Below are 26,301 nucleotides of genomic sequence, written 5' to 3'. Positions count from 1 at the left end.
AAAATACTAAAGGTCTATATTCACACTGTAAACATCAGCTGAATTGGTATGGCCAATTCCATTAGGTATCTGATGCTCCTGATTTCTTTTAGTATAGAGTATCAATCCTATCTGTAGGGGTTAGGTATGAAATCATGGTATTTTTTTCACAACATATATGGGATGTTAGCAGACATCCCAACTCCCCAGACATCAAAACAGCACTCAAATCCTTTGCAAGTGATCGCTGCTATACAAAAAAAGGAATTATTCAGAATACCATCACCAGATCTGGCTTTCTAGTGCCATAAAATAAACTAAGACGTTCCTATTTCTTTAGGACACATAAGAAGGCCTGAAGACTTTATTTTCCTGTTGACATAGCATCTGTAATACAAGTGAGCATGTTAGATACTCAATGTAACATACAGCTTTATATCTGGACATTTCACGATACAGAAGACATTGTTCAAAAAACTAAGGGAAAAATGGAAAAGCATAATCCAGATGTTTGGTAACATGATGCTTCTTACAATAGAGGCTGGCACTTGGTAAAACCCAGCATTTTCAAAACTTGTAAAACGAAACCTCAAGTAAACAATGACTTTAGAGCAGGATGTTACCCTGTCAAGGCCTACACAATAGATTCATTGATTACCCTGTCACAAACCAAAATTACTCTCATTTAAACAGCTTTCATCACTGACTTTCAAAAACAAGCATTTTCAAGCAATATTGGAAGAAGTCTACATTTTATCCTATGTATTGAAACTGGTGCTTGCTTCAAGGTGGTGTAAAACAAACCATTGTAACCACAGACCAACGCAACATAAATCGGTAACAGATGTATACACTGTAAGATTTGGCTTAGTTGTTTCTTTGTTGTGTTTTTGTTTCTTTTAAGATCAACAAACTCCACACTTCTTGAGTAACAGTAAGATGTTAAAATAACCAGTCAGACTTCATTCAAATGAATTAGACAACTTTTACTAAATGAAAAACCTACATTTAAAATATGCATTTAAAACAAAATGGAATTAGAAAAGACTTAAATCCATTTTAAAGAACTTGCTCACTGTGTCAGAAATCAATATTATCTCTTGCATTATATAATGTGCCAGTTCATAAAATGTAAGTTACCAGAATCCTCAATTTAACATTTTCAAAGACAATACTGAAGTCAAAAGTTTTACATCTACTGATGCACATTTAGAATGGTATAAATCTGAAGCCTTCCCCCAAAGAATCTTACAAATTTGACAATATTCAATAAAAGCTTTTGTAGTTATGTCCAATAAGTATTGCATCCTAAAGCATCACAAATCTGTGCCTTTCATTTATCCACTATAAATTCTGTATCTTCTCTGAATCTTGCCATTTGCCAATGTTAACTCTTTTAAGAAAGGAGAGAAGTGAAAAGAAATACTGCATAACTCTTGATCATGTACAGAAATTATTGCTACTATAGTACACTACAAAGCAGAAGTCTATACAATAGTATATGAAATTTGATCATGAAAATCCAAAGGATATAATCCTAAGTGACATAAGCCTTATAATCATGTTGGACATTCCTATAGCATTTTCAGCTCACCACTCCTCAGCTAGCCTACTGTCTGTTGATGAATATCCATTTAAACACACCCTCTTATGAAAAAGAATGTCAGCTTCCAAAGGCTTAGCAAAAAAGGATCTTCATGTTCTGTGGAACTATGTAAGATGAATTTTGATGCAGGTAGGGAGTTACCTGGAAGCTAAGCATGCCAAAGGTGTTTCATGCTAATAAAACTAAAGCCAAGGTACCACATAATCAAGTTACCAACTAATAGGCAATACCATTTTTGTCCTAAGTTAAATCTAGTGCCATAGCACAGTGTAACGTCAATAATTTAAAATCGTGTAGTGCACAAATTAATTGTGTGGCAGTTTAAGTCAAAGTCAAGACAGGTTTTTCTATCTCAATTTATGTTGGCTGTCAGGCTGTCCAGTCTGCGCATTTTGGACTTAAGTTTGCCTTTTAATCACTACCATACTATAAACTTTGCATTATAATGGGGCACACATTCAGGTGGCATTATTATGGAGAACAGGGGGCAAGGGGGAGGATAGGAGATCCATGGTTGTTCTAAAAAGCCCCTTCCTTATTTCAATTTCAAAGAGAGAGCCGTGAAATAAGACTAGATACCATATTTGCATCATTCTAGCTACAAAATAACCAAAGTAAAAGCAATCAAGCAACAATAAGACCACATTACACAAATGGAACATCATGCTCTCATCTGGTTTAACTATTACATCAAGTTTTAACTGGGATGTTGGTCAACTTTAAAAACCGTGGTAAATGTGAATATGTAGTTGCAATAGTTTTTTCCTAATTTTTTTTTTTACTCTATGCTGGATATTAGAACTTGGAGCTATACTTGTTACAATAGTGTCGCACATCTTTCTACTAGAAAAAAATTAATAAAGATCCTTTACCCGTCTCTTTAAGTTAAATGTGTGACATCATAAAGGGTGTCAAATGGCTGGATGGTTTTACAGTGCACACTTATTATATACTGTAATATGGAGTTTTGTCCTTGACAGATCTGATGATGTTTCTACATTATTCCTTTCTTCACCTCTTCTTCGGTGGATTAGCTGTGCGAGGTGGAGTGACTGGACGCCCAGAATTCAGTCCACCATACTGGTACTTGGCTTTCTTTTCAGATGGTTTCAATATCTTAGAGAAAATAAAGAAATTCTTTTGAGTCAATGACAACTAAGAACATTTCAAACACTGTTAACCCAACATGAAATCTCATTCAGCAGGAACAAGGGGTGAGGGTGGGTGGGGGAAAATCGCATCATAATCTTAAAGATTTCTTAATCCTACATACAACAATAGCACTACTTCTAAATCCTTTTAGTTCTACGCTACGCTGGGGTGGGAAGGGGAAAGAAAAAGGGCTGAAAGCATGTCCAGGAAGGAGTAGGGATTAGAAGCTGATCAGAGTAACCACACTAAAAGGATTCCAATAGTCCATTAGACTGCATAGTTAGGCACTCTGATCACTAGGTATGACTGAAAAGAATCACCTAATTAAACTTTTAAATTGACCATCTGAATAAAGGGAATAACTTCATATGCAGGAGTTTGTAAAATAGTGAATCCCACATAGTTCTCTGGAGAACAGTCGGTTTGCTGTTCTAATTATCCACAAATACCAGCCTGCTGTGCAGTCCTTTCCGTAGCTCAAATTATTACTCTAATTACCCTAGACTAACCGTAAGTATCAATAAGCAGACTAACTCAGTCCATGTAGCCCAACACCTAAAGTAATACTTAATGTACAAATATATCATACCTGAAAGGAACACATCAGAGTTTCATCCACACTCATCATGCCCCCTGCATTGTCAAACTCTCCACAATAATTTGGAGCTGAGAATAGGGTGACCAACTGCCGTTTAGCAAAGAATTCATATCCATCTTCAACCACCTGTCAACACCAGAGAAATCAATACAGCTCACAAAAAAAAATTTACAAATTTTGAAGAAAAAAGCCAGTCTTGAGACAAACAGAACTTAAAGAGATGACAAGAATTCATCAAAAAGGTATTTTATGCCTTGGCTTTCAGACAGGAAGATTCAATCATTTTGTCTCATCTGGACACCAAGTGCCAGACCAGGTAGCTTACTCTGTCTGACACTTCTAAACCTAAATATGCATCAGCTTGACCGATCAGTATTTTTATGCCTGAAATCCTATTATGCACTGCCAGTTTAAAGATTCCCAGCATATTATGGTTTATACACAGTATTTGGATGTTTGACCTGTTAGTTAAGAGCACACAAGATCTGGATACCATCTTCATTCCAACTGTAACTGTCAAGTTTCAACATTCACAAAAGTGTTGATGTACAAAGCTCAAATGCAGGGTTTTTTACAATTTTGATGCTTTAAAAGCAAAGTGGTTCCATTATATTTTCTCTAAGAGCATAATTCAGCTTTAAAATAGTATAAGTAGTATGATTCATCAGCTAAGGATATTCCCTCTTCCCCAATATAGAAGCCTCATGTTATAATGTAGTGAAACTAGCACACCAACTGCTTGCTTTGGTCCAATCTCCATGATCTTTTTAAAGGATGTTATACTACTTCTATAAAGAACTCAAGTGACTATATGAATACAGGAAATTGGTAGCCATCTTGATCAGCAGCTGAGAAATCTTAATATTAATTCTTTACACTGACTAATCTTCTCTAATGTTTAGCAGTAAAATTGCAAGGAGAAATAAGTGTTCTGATAGTACCCCCAAGCCTAAGTAACACAGAATAAAAAGCCTATTTTTGTTTCACAGCAGGAGAGAGCTTTTAATATTGACTATATAATGCAACTGAAACGTTACACTGGGAACTGAAACCTAATGTCCACCCAACTAGGACACCTGCATAAAGCAACTTAAAACTGCAAGAAAGTGTACTTAAAGGATAAAAATAACCTTGCTTTCCACACATTTCAGTAATTCAAACTATCTGTGCCAAAGTAGTCCAGATAACTGAATCAAAATGAAGGCAACTGAAAGTTTTTATGTACAGACTTGTTTATAGAAACATTCAAAATACATTTATTACTTCCACGAAGTGAAGCAGAGACAGTTTAAGCCACAACTGCCAGAGAAGACTACTACTGAAATGGAAGAACTCTGAAACTTAGTGTACAAAGTGAGTTCAAGTCATTTTGCCACTTTAAACCTGGACACTTTACCTCTGACATCCATATACAACAGTAACGAACAGACAATACAAAACAAAGACCAATGCAGAAATCTAGTGCTAGCATTTTACTTCACAGACAGTAAACACTCAGTTCAGTATGAGTCAAGAGGACACTGCCTTATAGTCCCCCTTTACTAGGAATTTTTTTTTTCTTTCTAACAGTAACAAAATGCAACACAAGTTTCAAATATATCCTACTGATAAGCAGCAGAGGCATGAAGTCTACAAGAGGTTTTAAGAGACAGCAGCGTAATTCATACCTGGTGAGCTCGACAGATCAAATCCAGATCGTGACGATTCAGAAATTTACTGACCACATCAGCACCAAAAGTGAAAGAGACCCCACGATCATTTTCACCCCAACCTTGCACATCTTTGTCTGGGTCAGACCACAGCAGGTCACAGAGCAAGCCTTTGAAAGATAATACAAGTGAAGACACCGGTCTTAGGAGGTATCATTCTATGCAATAACACTATTTTACACTAATTATCAGAGCAGCTCTTCTAAAGAAAATAAGCCTTCACAACAAATTTAGCAGTACTTAAACTGTGACTCAGTTAAAAAATATGGTCTGTTTAAGCCTGGAGATCTTTTTCCCCCCTCCCCGCTGCTAGTACCTTGAAATGAAACAAGTCAGAGCCAAAGAATTCCCTGAAATAATATTTAATTGTAATATTCAGCATGTTTACAGTGAGCATCAGAGATTTAAAAATACTGCAGTGAGTGCATTTTAAATGTCACAGGTCACCAAGAAAGCTTAGTTTGAAAGCGGCAGTAAATTTTAAAATCCTACGCAAAGCCAGTCATTAAGTACAGCAAATAAACTTGTACCACAAGCTTCTGAACATGGAACAGATTTGATTCTTACCCTTCTTACCTAAGGTGAAGTACCTGATGTGATGAAATCAAGATTTAACATGGCAAAATTCTGAGACATTGTTTCAGGTAGCACTTCCAGTTTGCTTGGGCTACCATTACCTTTTTTCAAAAAGCCTCATGCCAACCAGTCTGGAATCTAAATTAAAACAATAAACCTCTCTGGCATTTTAGCACTGGTCACAATCTTTTCTTTTTTTCTGCTGCCAACAAAAGGTCAGCTAACTGTGGATTTAAAACTTGGCACTTAAAAAAATTCTCTAGATCGACTGCAATGCCTTTATACATAGAACTCTCAAAAGTGTTTTCACACGAGAAAGAACCAGGCCAATTCAACTACAACACAAACCAAAAAGCATTCAAAATGTTATTTCATAGTTTTCCATGAAATTGTACTTTCTTTACCTGCAACGATTAACCCTTAGGCATTTAAACACTTAAGAGCATTGTTTCACAATCTGAAAGAAATGCCAGCAAGCTCCTTTATCAAGCACTGAGAAGTCTGATTTACAATTATGCCTGGTTATTTGCTAAACAAAATACTGAAGTTGCTATTTCTAAGTAACACATCCTTCAAGTTACAATGAAGCAAAATTAATGCCTGAAGCCTACTGTACAACCGAACCATTCTGTATTTACATACAGCTATCAAATTGTCTTTGGTGCCAGTTGCAGTTCCTCTCTAGCAGTGGCTAAGATCTTATAAGAACAGACCAAGTAGAACTGCATTTTAGATAAAATATCTATCTAGAAAAACTACTGAATACAACAGAGAGCATATGACAAAAACTTACTTTACTGAAATTTAGTTCTGTATTAAGTAACATGTTTTTTAAAACAATAGTTGCACTGCAATCCCTAATGGTTTCTTATTATGAACTTGCAGCAACTGACAGAAGCTGCTTCTTTCAGTTCCTTAGGAAGAACTTCCTCTTCTGTCTCTCCTCAAGAATCAAATAATGTTTAGCATTACACCTACCAATAGGTAACTCTATACTATAACCTTTAGCAGTGGTGTTAACAGAGCCCTGCAACAAATCTGTCTGAACTATGTTGGCCAAGTAGGTTTATATTTTAACATGCAACATCTACCATTGCAATAGGTTAGGCTGACCAGGAGCATACCACAACACAGCAGATACGAGGCACTCAAGGTTACACAAAAAAGGGAATTACAGTTTCCTAATAAGCAAATGGTTGGCAACACCGACCAAAACACATCACTTACACCTTGGCTTCACAAAATACAAATACTCTAAATCAGCCTTTGGTAACTGTTAGGTTGGAATACAGAGTCAGAGATTTGAGCAAACAGCTTCCAAACCCCATAAAAATGCCACCAAAATAAGAGGAGGTCTTTAAATTAGTCGAAAAGGCTTTTTTTCCCCCCATTAGGCTGGACAAAACCATCATAATGATCTGATGTTCTCAGCACAAGCCATATGAACACCTACCATTAAGTTCTGTATCAGTACACACATTCACCAAACGACATCCCTCCACAAAGGGATAGCTTTTAAGGATTTGTAACTTTACTGAAGTGGTCTCAATTCTGTGAATTTTTCATTCTTCCACAAGATTTACATCCATTCTGTAATACTGGTTGCAATAAGTGAGTCCAAAAGGCCAAGACCTTTTATGTCACCACACCATATACACACACGCCTCTGATGAGACATTTCATTTTACCCCTGCTGGTAAATGTTCGGCTATTGCTTCTGAAAGCAAAATTAACACTGCAAACCATTCTGTAGATCAAAAGCCTTTTTTTTTTTTTTAAATCTCTACACTTATTTTTAGGAGGCACCAAGAATACAGATGACTTCAGTGGAGTGTCCATGGAAACCAGAACTACATTCTGCAAGGGCATTCCTGAAGTGGGGGTGGCTCAAGCAGTAGTATTAGCGTGACAGAACTATCTTTTCTGAGAGCTCTGATCAATGCGAAGATTGACTCGTCTGTACTGACATTTATTTGGTTATGCACTGAGTGAATAAATAGCATAAAACAAAGAACAAGGTAGTAATGTTCACTACAGCAACACTCATTTCACCAGTCTAGTAATGCTTCTCAGTGTCAAGTATGCATATACCAACTTGCACAGAAATGTTGTTTAAGGGACAGCAGGTATATTAATATTAGTCCCTGAATTACTCCTGTGCATCAGCACTGAAAAACATTATAGGAAGTAGAATTCTTCTATTCCAAGCTTTAGGTGTAATTATAATTTGTGTTTCAAAAAAAGGTTTAGATGTGGTATCTTCCTCTGAAAGTTAATTTCAGGCCACTTGAAATCAACACTTCAAGAAATACCCCATAGTAACTGCTTGAGTCTTTTCAATTCCCTAGTAACAAAATTTGGAATAAATTGGACACTGAGGAAGATGATTAATTAAACCAGTCAAAACAATACTGTAGAGAAAGCACTGGCAATTTGCATCCAGCATCTATATACAAGGTATTAACGTATCAGTGGAAGAAAATTTCAGGACTAACACACTGATAGAAGCAATTGAAATACCAATAGCAGTGAAGCAATATCTATACTTCACAAATTTAAAGAAACAGATACAGCCCCAAGTAGAGAAAAGCCCATATACTTTAAAAAATACTCAGCAAGATTTAAACAGTTATGTTATTTGTTAAAACTAAAAGGTTTGGGTGTGACTAACCAAGGCAAGAAAAAAGCAGCTTGTTTAGTTTCATCTGATCTTTTATTAGATTTCTACGTTTGTTTTAGGCAAACTTGTAGATAAGGTACCCAAACTTGGATAATGCATCCTACTCTGTTAGGACAAGCAATAACAACGTGGGCAATAGCCTCCAACCTATCAGGTAAATTAGCCATCATGAGGGACAAGACTCACGCCCTACACAGACATCAAGGAACACTACACAGCGAACAGAGGTTGTGTTAAGTCACTGCATTGCCTGTACAGAAATTGATTAAGTTTGTTTCATCATTAAGACCTATTTACAGTAAATTCCATGTCACTCACCTGTGTCAGGAACATCTGTAGGTCTCATAATTCTCCGAATCTGCTCCATTGACTGGAGATCTGGAGACAGTCCTGTAAGTACAAGAAAACAAGTGACTTATGTACACATTTTACCTGTAAAAAGGGTTCCAGAGAATACACAATTAGAAGTTCAAGGTCACACAGCATCCATTGTTTCCATTGCAATATAAACAAACCCCACTTTGCTATAACTCAATTAAGTCCCTGAAAGAAGAACAGAGAATAATGGAAGTGAAATTACCAATACGTTTTGTTTTCTTACCATCCTTTCAGCCACACAGCACAAAGTTCTACAGTTAAGTACATTCTCTTAAACAGTTTACTAGAATGGATAGCATTCCCATTACCTAACAACTAAACTAGGTGCAGGTGACCTTCTTTCTTCATGAAAGCTAAAGGGAAATCCCCTACCAAGCTTTAACAGACCACAAGCCAAAGCAGCCTGCAGGTGTGACCAGAATTGTAAGTCACATCACTGTATTTCAGTGTTTCACCACATGTCAGCTGAGCAGCAGTTACTGGATGCCGTAAACAAAACACTAGACTGTGCCACTGCAAAAGATAAGGAGCTCAGAGGTAGTCATCAACTACAGCTCAACTGCTTCGTCATTTATAAAAGCACAAAATCATTTATCACAAAGACACAGCTCTTTCTGTAGTTTTGCCATATTAACATGCAATTACAGACAAAGCATGGGTTTCCAAAACCACCCTTTAAACACAAAGTACACACTCTAGAGCTTTTCTAATTGAGACCGACAGGCATGGAAGAGAACCTACTAGATGTTCTAGCATCTTAACATCCTTAAACAAGGGTCCTAAAGTGACTTAAATTACTTGGGCCAAGACTATCTAATTAAGAATGTCGCAAAATTTGGAAATACAGCATGAAAACCTATTTGTGATGAAGCATACTTCATATTAACAAGCCATATCCTTTTGACTCAGTCCAGAACTTTGAACACTGTAGAAGAAAACCTGTTGTTGGAAAGGAGCCACTGTGTAAAATAATTTAAACTGACATCAGTTTGCATAGTGGCAACATGTGTGTTCCAGGAACAATGACTCCAATATATTTGATATAAAGACTTGAGGAACTTTTCAAGTACTATGATTCTAGATCGGCTTGTTAAAGCTGTCTTCACGGTATTACCTTGAGGTCGTGAAGGATGGCAGAAATCTTACATTAAGTAGCATATCAAAGGAGTTTTGGTTAAGTCTACTCACACAACAATACAGGTATACTAATACAAATTCAAGTAGGTAACCAGCTTTTAAACTTTGATTAACCTACCACTTCTCCTTCCCTGGATCTGATCTATTTGCATGCACATTACTTTAGCACAAAGGCATGTGGATTCTACTCTGATTCTACTCTGCACCATACCCAGTGACAGTAATGGACAATCTCTGAAATAAACACAATCAGTTTGTGACCTTCTATGAGGTTACAGATCTCAGCATTTCAAGTTGCACCCAAAACATGAAGTTCTTGAAAAGAAAACATTATTGCAAACCATATCTCAACCCTGTAGCTGTTTATTTCTGTCTAATTACAAGTGTAAAATAGGAAAACCCCAGAAAATGCCTGCATGTTTGTAGACCCCTTTGTAGCCACCCAAGAGGTCATCTTCTCCCATATATCTTCCTCACTCCCCCTGCACAAAAGGAAATAGCTAATGTCTGAAATTCAGATCTACAGACAGAAGCTGTACATGATCAACATTAAATAAATACAAACACAGGCTAAAGCTCACTGTCAAGCTGCTGCTGCTACTACAGTGATTGCTGCAACCTACTGTGGACTGAAAGAAAACAGAACAGTACACAATTGAATTGCCTTCTCACATAAGGACACCTAAGCACAGAAAAAGTATCTTCCACTATACTCCTGGCAGACTCAACAAATCCAGACTCTAGATACAAACCACTCCCTGATCAAGTGGAATTGGTAAAGTAAAAGCGATGGTTACTTATTTTTATAGTGTAGTCCAGGAAGCTCTTCAGGTGTCTTTGGATACTATGTAAAATTATCAAGTAGACTTAGCCTTCAACATACTTGTCATCGTCACAAGAAAAACAGAACTCCAGAGCATGAAAATATTACGCCAATCCAGTATTCTACTAAGCTAACATGACTCCCATCCGAGAGCTTAAATCCAACAATGTGTTCCATCAACATGACACTACAACATGGACTTAATTTACAGAAAATTGAAAGTAATCACATAATGTCTCTAAAGAACAGAACTACAGAGTGGTATCATCGGTAAGAGGACAATACTGTACAGAATACAAAACAGAGAAAAAGGGGTACGTCAGGACTGGTTATGGAATAAGCTTTAAAGAAGCAAGATAAAAAGCAAAGTCAGAAGTCAAGAGGACAGCCTGAAGAAAAGCCCAAAATATGGCTTGTACGAGCAGTGTGGAAAGACAGGGAAGAGAGAGGAAGATGATGGAAGGGATACAATGAAATATCCTTTCAGCAGCATGAATATTTGGAGACAGGGATGGCAAGAAGGGTTTGATTTATATTGTGATAAAGAACTCCAAACAGCAGATGCCCAGAATAAAAAAGCTGACCCAGGTTTTCAAGCTATTGTTGGTAGCCTACTGGCTAAGTTAGGTGCCTTTTGTTTTACTATGTTATGCGGTTTTGCAAAGTTTTATTATATATCCCAGAGGACAAATTTTTAAAATAAACTATGCAAAAATGCGCAATATAGTAAAAAAGGCACCTACCTTATATCTACATGCTAGCTTCAACTTCCAGCAGAGTTGAATGGTTTGTGTTGCTGCCTCAGTGTTTATTATAGTAGTAACATCATGAAAAGGCGTTGACAGTCCGTAACTTCATGGGATCTGGAATGCAGTTTGGATAGGATTGGAGAAGAGTGGAAAAAGGGGAAAACTTACTTGTGCTGAATGTCTACTTTCATTTATCAGGAGCACACAGCACATTTAGTAATCTTTTCACTTTATTTCACAGCTTCAAATCGGTTGTGAATGATGGTAATTTCAGTTACAGATGAAGACTGTACTAGTTTAAGGGACAATTAGCATTCAATAAAGTAGTAAATATTGCTTTTCATAAGATCCTTTAAGCATAGTATGCACAAAATAAATGTTTTTCTGCTTGATTAAACAAGAAGTTAATGCCCCATACATTTATTAAAAAGCATTAATTTTTTTCTTTAAAAAATAGGTTTCTTGCTCATTACTCAGGTCTTAAGTGCATATACACACAAAACTAGCAGTTGTCACAGAACATAGCATTCTACTCTATCTGCTACGCTTTCTTGACTATCTTCTACCCACCCACCTATGTTTGTCTGAAATACCACAGTATTTTGTCACTATTCATCCTCTACTATTTCTTGAATAGAACAAAATTCAAAAAAGTATAATGATAGTGAAATAATAATTCCTTCATCAGCTTTTTGGAAACTAATTTATTACATAGTTTTAACCACTGATGGCTGCCTTGGTGCAGAAGTGATTTTGTATCTCTCATTCTTAAAATTATGAGATCTAGCTCATAAGATATGTACCAGTTCTTAAAATAAGAAAAAAGAGAGAGACATCACACTGATTGAGAAGATTAAAAGATGACCTGTGAGAAAACAAGTACTTCCTTTAACATGTCAATGCTACCTGGAGACTGGCAGACTCAACTGTTTCATTGCATTAATTCTGTATTTACAGGGATATAATACCTCAGAGCATATTATACATAAAACTGACAGCTTATACTAGCAGGCACTGAAGGCAGAAGCTTTCAACAGAAGCTGCAAGAGCAGCCAAGATCGTTTTTATAGCACATTCCACACAGGCAAAGCTCTTACAGAGATACCTGTAATTAATAAAGGTAAGATGGCAGCCATCAATACAACCTCACAAAGTCTGGAAGAGTCTGCTTAGAAATTGTGAGTGCTTGTTATTTCTAATTCCAAATGGAGCTGTTCAAACCAGAGGTTTCTGCAGTGCTCTCACTTCCACTGATCTCCAATTATCTCACTGACAGTGGGACACAAACCAGACCATCTCTGGATCACTCAGTGCAAGGCATCAAGTCCCTTATTAATGGAGGGCCTTTCGAAGACAGCTGCAAAGAGGCAGAATGGCACTTCCTACAGGTAATTTGAAATTCTCATCATTTGATTCTGCAAGGTCCTGAAAACCTGTAAGCATCATTGCCTGTAAAAACATGACGGGTCCCCTTCTACAAAGAAAAGCACCAAATTAAGTTCCAATATTCTGACAAGTCACAAGCCTCAGTCAGATCAACACCAAACACTTTTTTCATTACAACAACAGGGCAGCACTGGGACAGCTGCCCACAGAACACAGATTTTCCAATAGCAATCGTTTTATGTAGTCACAGCAAGCCACAGCCGACCTGCTCTAACGTTAACAGATGTCTTACTTCAAGCAGCAGGCTTGACTATGTGACCTCAGAGGTCCCTTCCACAACATCTTATGAAATCAGATGAGGCCAAGACTATAGAGCTGGTGTTACTTGTTAAAGTTACTCTTTTACTTCAGTGCTAGGCATGCCATTGTTAGCTAAGGCTGCACCAATAGGCAGTAACAGCAACGAGTCATGGCAAATTAGGCAAGAATTCTAGCATTCAGTATCCTCCAGAGAGGGATATACTGATGGGAATACTTATAGATACACTTGCCCCTCAGGCACAGAGGGCCAAGTGTACCAGATAAGAATGACATCTGTCTGCTGCCAGGTACACAGAAAAGCACGAGGTATAACAGCAGCCTTTACAGACAGTGTAAGGTTAAACATCTCCAGCTAAATATCAAGTACGCACATCCACACTCCTTTTGGTATAGTATTAACCCAAATATCAGTTTAGACACAGCCTTTAAAAGCAGTCATCAGCTTACCTCCGTGACAACAGAAGATCTTCTCATCCACAATGGCTGCAATAGGCAGACAGTTAAAACAGTCTGTGAAGGTCTTCCACAGCTTAATGTTAAATCTCCGCTTGCCTACAAGAACAGCGTGCAACATTAGAAACAGAAGACCACCATGCGATACATATCACAACCTGACCAAAAATGTTAGCAAACTGTCTTTGCAGGGCTATACTTCTGTTAGTGTACTCAAGTTTCAGTCTCCTGCAACAGCATTTCAAGGACAGAATAGCAAAGAATAATTCTCTAGAGTGAGATTTTAACCTTGGTTTGAAACATACTTTTAAGAAGTTTTGAAGCAGGTTCACAGAATATTAAAATTCTTGCAGTACAAGAGTCACTACTAGAAATGTCTCCAAAACACAGTATTAGTCTGTTACAGTCTTTTCAAAAAAATAGGTTTTGCTTACATTCGTCATAGAATCCATAGATCCGATTGATGCTAGCACACTCATGATTTCCTCTTAAGAGAAAGAAGTTTTCCGGGTACTTGATTTTATACGCCAGTAATAGGCAAATTGTTTCCAGAGACTGTTTGCCTCTGTCTACATAATCTCCAAGGAAGAGATAATTAGCTTCTGGTGGGAATCCTCCATATTCAAATAATCGAAGCAAGTCTGTATACTGACCATGAATATCACCTGAGTAAGAAAATGTTTACTGAGGATTAGTGCAACAACATCAAGAGTACACAAATCAAGAAGTCAAGTCAGCTAATAACTTTTTATTAACTGATCTTAAAAAAAGCATTAATATTTCCTTTAAAAACAGACAGGCAATAGGTATCAGAAGGGCAAGAACAACATTAATATTACAAACTGAAGTACTTACTACATGTAAATAACCCACAGCATTTGCAGAACTGCTATGTCAGTTATGAAGCCAACGCGAACACCAAAAACTACAGAAGTCTTCACATTTAAGTATAAGCTTTCTAACCAAGCTCTAACTTATTCAAATTAAAACAAGGTCAGAAAGACAAGCTCTAATGGAACAGCTACACGACCAGGAAGACAATGAAAGTTGAAAGAAAAAAGTTAAGTCACATTATTTACTGCAAAAATAGATCAGTAAAGAATCTAGATAGACTGGGGAGAAACAGAACATTGCGCTGGCAGAGAGCACTTACTTCAAATGCCAGCTGCTTGTCCCCCTGTAACATTGTTGTACTAAAATTTCCATTCCCTGGCACTTAGGGTAACTCCTCCTTTGATTGCAATTATTCATATAAAAACAGTACAGAGACTCAAAGACTGATGTCCCTTAAAAGATACACAACCCTACAGTTATATCATAGGAAAAATAACTGTCATGTTACTCTTCACACCACCAGCTTTAAAATTAAGCAGGCTTTCCATGAAAAAGCTGTGTGGTGATTAAAACACCACAGCATATCACACCAGACTAGCCAAAGTTAACTATCTGTGAGCTGCCCGTAAGGTCAAAGATACCAGAGTGGCTCCACAGTAACTTGTAGAATACATGCAATGTATTCCAGCTGACTGTAAAATTCATTACTGAAGGGACTGAATGCAAAAAAAGCTATGCAAGAAGCCTTCATTCAGTACAAGCTGTATGCTATTCAAATTTGGTACCTCCTGGTCCCTTACACTAAGCATCCCATAAATTCATCTTCCCTTTTGCTGCTTGTTCAGTGGCAAAGTCCCAACTTTAAGTACAGCCATTCTCCAGTACAGCACTAGCTACTATGGCCTTAAAAAAGCAAAAACCCCAACACAACACCTCTCTCTACAACTTTATCCATAATCCCCAAGAGAAAAAAGGTTCCCAAACCTTTATGCTCTCCAGTTCCATTCTTAGAGCATACAGTGGTAAGAAATGTACATGCCTATATTCCTCTTTACTCTTGCCAATACTTCTTCCTTCAGGCAGCATTCTTCCCTAACTACTTCTCACTGAGGGAGAGGTATCACTTCCCAGTTTTCTTCTAACAACAGGGAACATTATCCACTAATCGATTCCAGACAAGCTGAAGTTTCACTGGCTAAAATAATTTTCACATACATTGCAACACGAATGACTGCTATTCTACTCTATTTAGAAATCTCCGGGTCACAACCAGAAGAAAATATAGAATGACTCCTCAATAAGTCATTGGTATGTTGAGTCTAGTACTCCAGAGCTACACTATAAATACACTCCCCAGACTTCATCACCACCAGTTAACTATCAAGTAAACATACAGCCAAAAGAATATTATAACTGTGTTTACTGTGTAGAACTACTTTGAGTTACACACGAGCCAGAGGGACCAAAGCACTTAAAAGGTAAAGGAGCATTTTACAGAAACAATTTTGTAACGGGACCAAAGCACTTACTATTCCATTCAAAGCACCTGGCATTTTAAAATACAGTGTCATATGGGTACAAGCTGAATTGAACTCTACCAGATACAAAGCCTTAAAGTAAAAAATGCACCTATTTTAAAATGGACGTTTACATAAGAGTATCTTTCATCTTACACTAAAGCACAGCCATTCAAGACGTAAAGCTTATTTTTAACTGACATGATTACAAGACAAGACAATCCTATAATGAATGGTTCCTCAGGCATTGCCTGAACACTCTAAAATAGTAGTTCAAAGTAGTAGAGCTGCATATTTTGCTTTTGCTGAAAACAATCACCTTTCACTTTTATCTAAATGCACCTTAGACAATTGCTCCAATATTAAATTTAGATGCACCTGACACTTCCTGGTGCTATCACTGTGTTTGGAATCCAATTTAAAAACAAATGCCTTATTTAACTGTGCCTTTGCTACCCCATTACTGCGTGCCTAACACTCATTTCAACTATCTCCATTCAAACAAATGAGAAACTAAACTTGGAAGGATACTAATTATACATTGCAGACCTTGACTTATGTACAATCTAAATTTGAGGTTTTATTTCTTCTTTAGGAATATGATGAGACTACTGCAATCTTTTCAGTGTAGCGTAAACACAACATAGTAAAGCTGGATTTTACCTTCATGTCAGACAAGGTGGTCTGGTTTTTCCTCCCCACCCTACCAAGCAATTAGTAATTTTAAAATGACTTTGCCATTAGTGGTTTTGGGTTTTTTTCTTTTTAAATTGGTAATATCCTCTCTTAATGTAAGAAAGTGCTATGTTAATGTCTGCCAGGAGGAAGCCTAGGAAGAAGCTGATCTATCTTTCTGCATGTTAGTAGTAACAAGTTCAAAGACTGCTTCAATTTTAATACTATGACACTTTAAGAAGCCAAATTCAACAAACTGTACGCTTCTGAGACTGTTTCTGCTGTTAATAACTTGAAGGATTATTACAAACTACTATGTACAATGCTTTTTTTAACAATAGGTTTTTTACAAGCTTGCATACCTATAAACAGCATACTTCTGAAGCCTAGTATCTTACAAAGGCTTAAAGAAGGTAGAAGAACACACATTTTGGTTTTATCCACATCTAACAGTAATAACAAAGTTCGTTACAACTTCCTATGAAGCTCAAGCAATTTATTACATGTTAACTAAGCCTAATTTAAGCCTGCATCCAGTTTTATTTTTTCAGTTGTAAGACTAACAATGCTTTCTTCACTACTATTTTGAAGTGTTCTATGTCACAGTATGTAAAGATCTTTGTTTTGCTTACGCTTTGAAGAGAGCAACTACAACACAAACCAGTTGCCTTTTAAAGCAGCTAACTGCTTTTTGAAATAGCCATTGAAAGAGCAGCAGCTCTGTGCAAGCAGTCCCTAGGGAAGTACAAAGGACAAGTTGCAAAATCTGCACTAGACAAGGGTACAAGTAGCTCTTATTGCCAATGGAACTTGCTCCTATATAGTACCAGAAGCATCAGCAATCTATCAACTGTTAGCTGCCTTTGCTCAACTTAATCCAATCTAAGATGAAAATTATATTTAAGATTGTGAAGACCTTGCTCTAATCCACATCACCCAAATCAAGGTCACTTGCCTATCTGTATCCTTCCAACCCACCTAGCATACATAATGTAATGTAGTTACATTAAAACATAAAACACATACATATAAAGTTTACATACCACAAATTTTCAGAGGTGCCTCTAGTTCCAAGAGAATAGGCTGGCTAAGAAATATTTCCCGTGATTTTATGCACAAGCCCCGAACTTCTGCTTCGGTCATCTGAACGATCTTCCCAGGACGACATCCTCGTACTGAAATGAGATGTTCAACAATTGACGGTAACTATCACACAGATACACAGTAACAGGTACATGTAGACAAGTTGTATTTGGAACTTACATCCGACAAAAAAGGCAGCAGCACACTCCAACATATCTACAAAATGTGTTGGAATTCTGGATTCCAATGAAGTCTAAAGTTTATCTCTGATACTGTCTGTGGTAACCTGTACTTCAAGGTCTGTATGCATTCCTGTTAAATCAGGTTCTCAGAAGAGAACAACTCAAGCCTTTCTTTCATCCACGTTTGGATAAACAGCAATTTCAAAAACTGTTTAAATTAACATTATGCTAAAGTATTCATAACAGACAAAAAAAACCCCAAGAATCAAGATCCTGAAAACACTTTTTACATTAGCACAAAATAAACTTCTTTAGGACTGTTGAGCTCAACACGGGTAGCTAAACACAAAGAAAAAGCCACAAGCATATTTACACTTTTAGCAGCTGAAATGCCATACTGGGAACATCACACTAAAAACTATGGAAGTTTGATGAAACTTGCATTCATATAAAAAGCCACATAATGGCTCAAGTTACTGGAACCTTTATGTCCAAAGACACCAAATCAGAATGAAATTGAATTCCTAAACCAGTAATTCAGGTACTCAGACCTATATTTAGCACTAAGTTTTCAAAAGCATTCACATGTCATTGCACTCCAACCAACAACCTCTGGCAAGTTCATCTGCAGCTGCTTCCTTCCACAAATATCTATAGGATTCCTCTGTTAGAGGCTTTAATGTGTCTTTAATGAGGCAGTAAAATAGAACAAATGTGTTTGCACTTTGGCTGATCCAGTTCAGTCTCACATCTCAGCATGAACCAAACTTCAGAGTTCAAACGAGTAAGCCAGAATGTATCAGCATCTACAACCGGCGAACATCCTGTTCTGCCATCTGCTTTAGATGGCAGCAACAATCAGCATTAAATCATGGTAGTACCTACAAGAGAAAGTGGTACAAAACTTCAGCAGTTCAAATCCAAATGCTTTCAAACTCAAACATAAAAAGACATTGTAAAAATGTTAGCTGCAACTTCAGGAAGTCTAGTAAGATAGATTTGCAAACACAATAGCAAAAAACTAGTTCTACACACATCAAGTAAATTCCTTGATTGCCTGCTTCTGCTCTCCAAAACAGAGGAGGTAAGCTTGCAACTTCTTTTTTTTTAAATATAACCTCCCTTTTCCTTTTATTTCTGCTTAGCTCCTAGAAAACACACCTTACAGAGGAGATCAGTATCGTTACCTACATTGTGCAATAGGGAAAAAAGATGAAACAGTTTGTCCTAGGTTACCTAGTACTACAGTCCAAAGTGTTAAGCTCAAAAAGCTCTGCTCTGGTTATCACTGAATACTTCTCCCAGTGTAACTGCATAACTGACCAATGAATTTTTATTTTTAATAAACACCAGACACTTGTTAAACTGAGGTCAGGAAGCAGACACAGGAACATGTGAAAAGGCAGAAAAGAAGAATGGTTTTCTCAAGCAGGGAAGCAATGTGAAACTAAATCCTGGGACAGTTCAGTTTATGTGCCAAAATATCAGGAGGGATAGTCTCTCTGCAGTAAGGATACACTGGAAATATTTTGCTCATTAGAAACTCGCAAGAACAAGGCTGTGTGGCATACAGGACTTCTCAGTGAAACTCTGAATCAGTACCAGGTGATATTTACCATATGGTAAGTCACATTCTTTTTGCTAATTAAAGATTTCAACTATACTTGAGAAAGCAAACAGCTTTTTAGCAACTTTTTTTTTGTTATTCTTCAATGCATCAAGAGACTGGCTCACATTGTATTTTAATATAGTGGCAGATATTGGACACAATCTGGGTGACTAGAAAACAATAAATGCTTAAAGGCTTCCATTTCATCACATTTCAAAAGTTTATTAAGTGGTGCACTTACAGACGTATCTTCAGCCCCATGGGGATTATTAGCAAAAAAAAATATCTTAGGGTTGACAGCTCTGCACAGAACTTCACTATCCAACTTGTGAGGTGCCAAAATGCTGCAATAACCTCTATCTGTTCAAACATGTGCATTCCAGTAGCTTATAATGATCCCTTTCAGAGACCAGAAACAATTTTGATAGGCAAAATAAACTGTCCCTATACATAATAAAGCTCCCACCTGAAAGAACAGAGTCTTAACATCACAAATGCTATCATTTTATTGAAACAATTGTTGTATTTTAAACCCATGGCTTACAACATCAAGGCCACACCAACTGGGGTCACACAAGAAGCATGCAGCACAACTAGTTTTTCAGTCTCAATTTTCCTCTACAAACAGTGCATTCTTTTAGCCCATTTTGATAAACAATTAAATTCTCTTCTGTATTTAACTATTTTCATGTTTTGCAACACCAGTATTAAGCCATTTCATGTAGATTAAAATCAAGTGACATAACTGCACATTTTTTGAATCTACTCTAGTTTCAGAACTCAAACCCAGGAAAGTCCACCATACAGAACATTAATATTACTGTAAGTAGCAACACACCAAGCACAGATTCCAAAATTGAGACAGCAGTTCAAAGAAAGCACTGCTTGACTTAATACTTAAAGTAACTTTGATCTGATCAATATTTCTTAGAACACCAGCCTTTAGCCCCCTTTGAAACTCTAAGGGAGGTTTAAACTTGGAACAACTGCGTTACAGGTTTGAGGCTTTAAGTGCTGCTGGACTTTTGTACCAGAAGACACAGCGAACATGCAACTCCTGACTTCAAAATTAACTGCCATAGTGTAGTTCTTTGCTTTTTACATTAGAGCCTTAAATATTGCAAGTCCTTAACAGACAAACCAACAAACAGGGCAGTAACTTATTACCAGACTTTAGATTCTCCAGATAAGAGAAGTTTCTGTAACTATGGCAAGTATGTCACTCTCAGAAGATGAGACAACACTTGCCTAATGACTGCAGGTAGTTCCAGCCCTTGGGAAGGGTACAAATCTGGGCCACTGCACCTTTGCAGAGGCACCCTCCACCCAAGCAGTCAGCAGCTCCACATAGCAAACATGTAAGCTCAGTTACACTTAAGTAGTGCAGAGCCTGGGGTTTGGTGAGGAATAATCACCAATAATATAGTTAAGAGAAAAGACGTTTTCTCCCACCGCCCCCTAATCATCAATAAGGGTACTACGTGTTGAAAAATGAGAAGCTACTGTGACCCTAGAGCCTCAGCACTACGATGGATTCACAAAGGCACTGAAAAGTTCACCAAGTCATCACCTGAACAGCTGTGCCACAGGCTGTGGTACAAGTTTATAAGAAAGACTAAGCAAATCTTTCACCAGCTTACATTACAACTTGAATTTGATCAAGTTTCCTTGACTCAGCTGAGCACTGTACAGATTGTAAACAGAAGCATCTCTCACCGTATTTTTTCAAGAGCCAAATCCCCAAGAACAGATTTAAGAGGAGGCTATGAGAACAAGCTCAAGAGTTTAAGTGATGTTTTTCAGACCCATTTATGAATTACCCGAGCTAACCACTCTTAAAACATGCAAGTCATAGCTCACAAAAAGCCTTTAAGAGCATTGGGAAAACCATCATTTTTATATGGCTGTCATTTACCCAGAGCAGAAACTGCATCTCAACATTAGACATAAATGAATTCTCTTTCATCTAAGACACAGATGCTGTAAACAAGCTTTGATTTACACAGAAGTCTTCAGTAGGGACACCAATTCCTGTTGTAATACACAATCCCACACATGTAGTACTGTGCCAGAACAAGCCTTTGATGCAAGGAGCTTAAACCAGAGTGACAAAGAAGGCAATAAAGAGAACTACGAGCATCTATATGCATTTTACTGTCAGGCTGTTATTTTAGCACAATGGTAATCCAAAAGCTGCTCTTACCAATATTAAAATGGTCTCTCCATCTACACAAACTTTGATAAGCAACCTTAGCAAGTCTACTAACAGCAATTTGTAATCCAAGCATGAGTTGCACAGCAGCAGGACATAAAAAACTTCAGCAAAACTAGTAATTTGTTTTAATCCCTCCAAACTCATGCTAGAGTAGCAGATTATGTAAGGCAATATTGGGGTGGGGTGGGGGTGGGAGGCATGGAGTAACACTAGGGAAACTGGGTCAAAACCTGGCTGTCGGAAGTTCTATGAACATCACTTCTTGCCATATCCTTCCATGAACTGGAGAAAATACTTTTAACCTATACTGTCACACTTAAGAGTGAGAGGCACACCAGAAACAGTAACTAACCTGCTCATTTTGCGGCATCACTAATGGAAGCTTCTTCACTTACCAGGTCAGCTGTGGCATGCACAGCTGTCCTAAGCATTTATACTGTGTTCTCTAATACCAGACATGTCCTGTTCACTGGACAAAACACTCATGGTTTTAGCATAACATTAAAACCCAGACAGACTTCTCCTAAGCCTCATAAAAACTGGGCCAGGATGATTGCTAAGAAGCCGCCTGCTTCCTTCCCTACACTCAGCTTTTTTGGCAAGCAAATACATTTGTGTGGCCCCACAGTAAACTGCACTAGTGATCTGATCTTTTCTTTCTAGTACAAAGACAAAATCCAAAACACAACAGGGACTGAGACAGTTCCCCAGGCTGAAGAATACATCCATGTGAACTTGGGCTAGAACTAGTGAAGGAATACGCATCTGGTTCTTCTTTTCACAGTAGCTCCAGCCAAGCTTATTTCTGAAACTACAGCTTTAGAGATCTATTTTGCCAGAGTATATCTAAAAAAACCCCAAACTACAACACAAGACTGCAAGCATGCAATTTTACAAATTACACAGAAGCAATTCCCACAAGCTTACATGCCCCACGCCCCCACCCACCAAACGTTTAACTACAACATTTACCTATTTGTTTCTTGTACTTTAAAGTACTTTGGAGTATTTGATGAATCCTTAACATCCTCTCAATAGTAGAAGCAGAATGGATTTGGAAGTCAAAGGTGCCATTACCTATGACTTGCTAAAAACAGCCCCTACACTGACTTTGGAAACGTGTTCTGAAGTCATCTGCTCTCAGCATTTTTAAAACCAAAGTTACATATTTTCATGGTTTTAAGTCAGGAATACGACACTGGATTTTCTTCTACTTCCTCAAACATATTTTCTGTTATTTAAATTGTTCAGCTGTCATCCAGAAACAGCCACTCCCTATCTTGCAGCAAAACACTCAGAGTTAAGCCAGCAACACAAGTTTCCAAAATTTCAGAATTGCTGTAACAGACCTAAGCTTGGAATGGCTTTCATCCATGCATTACACTGGTGGACAACAATAATGAAGCCCTCCAGAGCTCTGCTCAATTCACTAAGCAGCATATTGCTGAATATACAGCTTGTCTGTATGGTGTACACAGCAAAGCCCTGTATCTTTCCTAGGGATAAATCACCCAAACTTCCCACTAAAAATAGAAGAATCAGCCTTCGAGGGAGATTTTTGCTGAAGAACTGTGCTTTTATATCCAAGTAATCTTAACATCTTAATAAATTTACCTTCACTGGATGCCCTCGATAGTAAGTGTTTTGCTGAAGAACACAGTGATTGCTTGTGAACTCATTTTAGCAGGACTGACTTAAACAAATTCACTGCACAGTAAGAGGCTGCCCAAGCCTTTAATTTCTAACCAGGAAAATAACCAAACAACAAAGCGATGTTCTTCTACCCAAACTTGAATTTACATTCTTAAAATATATACTATCCAGCAGTATTAATGCTCATGAAGAAGGAGCTTCATTACGAACTAGTATGTAAAGTTGTTTCAGGAGATACCCAAATAAGCCCTTGAAAACACGCAAGTGTCCCCACACCAATCTTCCCCCATTTTATTTGCTTTCCATGAAACACTAGCTGCTTCCTTACACAGATGTTCCATAAACTGACAGTCTCTGTCATTCTGTATCATCCACAGCTCCAAGACCTGCTGAATTCAAGGTTGAAGGACAAGATCACATTAGCTGCTCCATTCTGTAGGCAAAATGTGTAACCCTAACGCGTGTTGTTGGTCTATACTTAGTGTTTGCTTAATTACACTTGAATCTAAAACTCACTGAACTACCAAAGCTTAAGGTAGAAGACTCTCACTATGCTGTATGATATGAACTGGTAGCAATTCCTGTTCTAGTCCACTTGGAAAGTTCATCTAGCATAAAAATCTCATGAAACAAAGAATTTCAGCTTTTCTCAAAGCTGGACTTTCTTTTCCTCTAAATCAATGCTGATGAAATTCCTAAGTTTTAAGGAAGGCAGAGACAAATTACAAAGTTATGAAGTAACTCCTGAGAAGTACCAAGGAGAGAAGTTACTGAAGTTATAATACAAAAAGCTACAGTTTAACATAACTTTCACACCTCTTCAATTTCTCAGGTATTTAACTAATGTTATGATGTTGGATATACACACAAAAGCTTTGTATCAAGCTGGTATTAAAAAACCCCACTAAACACACAGAAGATGGTGCTGTGAAACTAAGATGACCTAGCCTATGTACTAAGACAAATCACGCAACAGTGGAGAGAAGGCAGTAAGAAGGTTTATTTCTATGTTCACATTTGAACCAGACATACCGCAGAGGTACCTCAGGTTGTAGTTAAGAGTAGATCCCCTATACCCACCCCACTTCACTTGAGTACAGCATCTGACCCTATGAGTAATAGCCAAATATAGTATGCCTGACTTCACGGTGTTAAACCATGTGAGTGGTGGGTGGCTTTTTTCCCCCTTTTAAAAAAGTTACTTGCCTACATTTGGTGGTCGCTAATGAGCTTTTAATTGCAACTATTAAGTATTAAAAATACTCTTACCTACATTAAGCAAAACCAGTGTTTTTCTCCTTTTATACTACAATGTAGCTGTATTGTGAGTAACACCGAATGACTCAAGTGAAAACTGCGCTGCTGAATATCTAAACGAAAGTTACTGAATCATGTAGCCTTCTAGTGACAAAACAGTCAGACCAAAGGAACACCAGCGCACACTGCCTGATGCTGGGCTCTTGGCCTTCACTGCAATTTGTCAAACCAACTATCCTATTCTTCATGCACTTACGAAGCTAAACTGGTCAATACCTGCACTGCTCTACAAACCCAGAAACAATCATAATTCTTCTTTCTATCCCTTATCCCTGTTTAATACCTGCCCTCCGAGAAACATATGAAAACTGCCAATTTTCTTTCTCTAAAGACTATTTCAAAAACATCCATCGCAAGAAACTCCTTATTAAGTTCTCCCTGTTTATTTTTCTAACAGCAGATTACCTGCTGATTTCACACTAAACCAGGTAATAACCCTTGTTTATTCAAGGTTCACCTCCACGGTTTATGTTTCTGCAACAGATCATTAAGGTCTATTTTTTTTCCTCCTCTACAACTGTCTTTTTCAGTATCAGTTACAGAGCTTGTGGAACTGCAAGCACTACTACTGTATAATACACCACACCACCAGGCTGGCTGGAAATGTTAATTAGTTAAGACACTAACCAAACAAGAAATACATTATTGACCATAATACATTAGGCCAGTAGGTCTATAGCATTTAAAACAAGTACGGAAAATATCAATTATTTCATGAGCATTTAAAATCCAACTTCCACTTGAAAAATCAAATTAATATTCAAATTTCTATCTTTATCACAACCTACAAGATCTCCGAGAAAAAATGAAGGTTGCAGCCTTCTTAGAAGACATCACATGACACAGTAAGAATACTACAGAACCAGCTTTTAAGGCAATCAAAAAAAATAAATAAAAATCACACTTCGACCTGAGCATTGAAGCAATAACAGTTTTCCACATCTACTGGAAGTCTGGCAACTCTCTTATTGGTTATTATTTCCCAGCTTCCTTGGTGGATTGGTACCGAGCACCAGCAGTCGTCCTAGCCTCACCAAAAATAATTTTTACAGCAGATCCATATTAAGTTCCATCACATTTTAAATCCGTTAGCTAGATTTAGGAGAGCAAGGGATCTTGCCTAGACAAGGTAAATTTGTTTGTACAGCTATATAAACAAACCCTTCTCACAAAAACACAGCTTGTATTTAAAGCTGCTATATGTCTGGGCTTCTCCAAATACATCCTCTCCTCCACATGGTAAACTCCTTGGTGTTTACCAAGACACATACCTATATATTTGAAAGTGCAGAACATCCAGTCCAGCTGGGCTGCCTTATACCTAGAAAATTTAAGAGACATACGCAGCACAGGAAGCCTAACACCCAGAGTGATATACAGCAGTCTTACTTAACACCACCCACAGCGCTTTTTACAAGTAAGGTCACACCTATTCCAGCATCCTTGCTTTGATATAGAGGGAATTTTCTACACATCACTGAAGTCTGAATTAACTTACAGTCAGGCTTAAATGTAAGCCTGGTATATTCATCTAGCTTGGGATTTTTGCACATTTCAGGGCATTTCCCACAAAGAGATACATGGCATGCATAAAAGGGGCAAAACATAACACAAAAAAGTAGCAGTTTCAGCTGCAGAGGCTAAAAACTGCATTGAAAGAGGAATTACT

General features: G+C 37.6%; 1 protein-coding gene across 1 annotated transcript in view; it reads right to left on the bottom strand.

Moving 5' to 3' along the window:
* Positions 1-950: 950 nt before the first annotated feature.
* Positions 951-26,301, bottom strand: part of PPP1CB (protein phosphatase 1 catalytic subunit beta) — a 29,583-nt gene continuing 4,232 nt past the window's right edge. Inside the window, exons 2-8 of the mRNA XM_080408316.1 lie at positions 17,617-17,748; positions 13,982-14,212; positions 13,542-13,646; positions 8,619-8,690; positions 5,003-5,154; positions 3,327-3,461; positions 951-2,701 (exon numbers count right to left, since the gene is read on the bottom strand). Of these exons, the coding sequence (XP_080264442.1) occupies positions 2,597-2,701; positions 3,327-3,461; positions 5,003-5,154; positions 8,619-8,690; positions 13,542-13,646; positions 13,982-14,212; positions 17,617-17,748 (932 nt within the window). The 3' untranslated portion in view covers positions 951-2,596. The remainder of the gene's footprint in view (positions 2,702-3,326; positions 3,462-5,002; positions 5,155-8,618; positions 8,691-13,541; positions 13,647-13,981; positions 14,213-17,616; positions 17,749-26,301) is intronic.

The sequence above is a fragment of the Falco punctatus genome (genome assembly GCF_963210335.1).
Source record: "Falco punctatus genome assembly, chromosome: 12".
NCBI classification, from domain to species: domain Eukaryota; kingdom Metazoa; phylum Chordata; class Aves; order Falconiformes; family Falconidae; genus Falco; species Falco punctatus.
The sequence above is the reverse complement of the archived record's forward strand: the minus strand, read 5'-3'. Positions and strand labels throughout refer to the sequence as shown.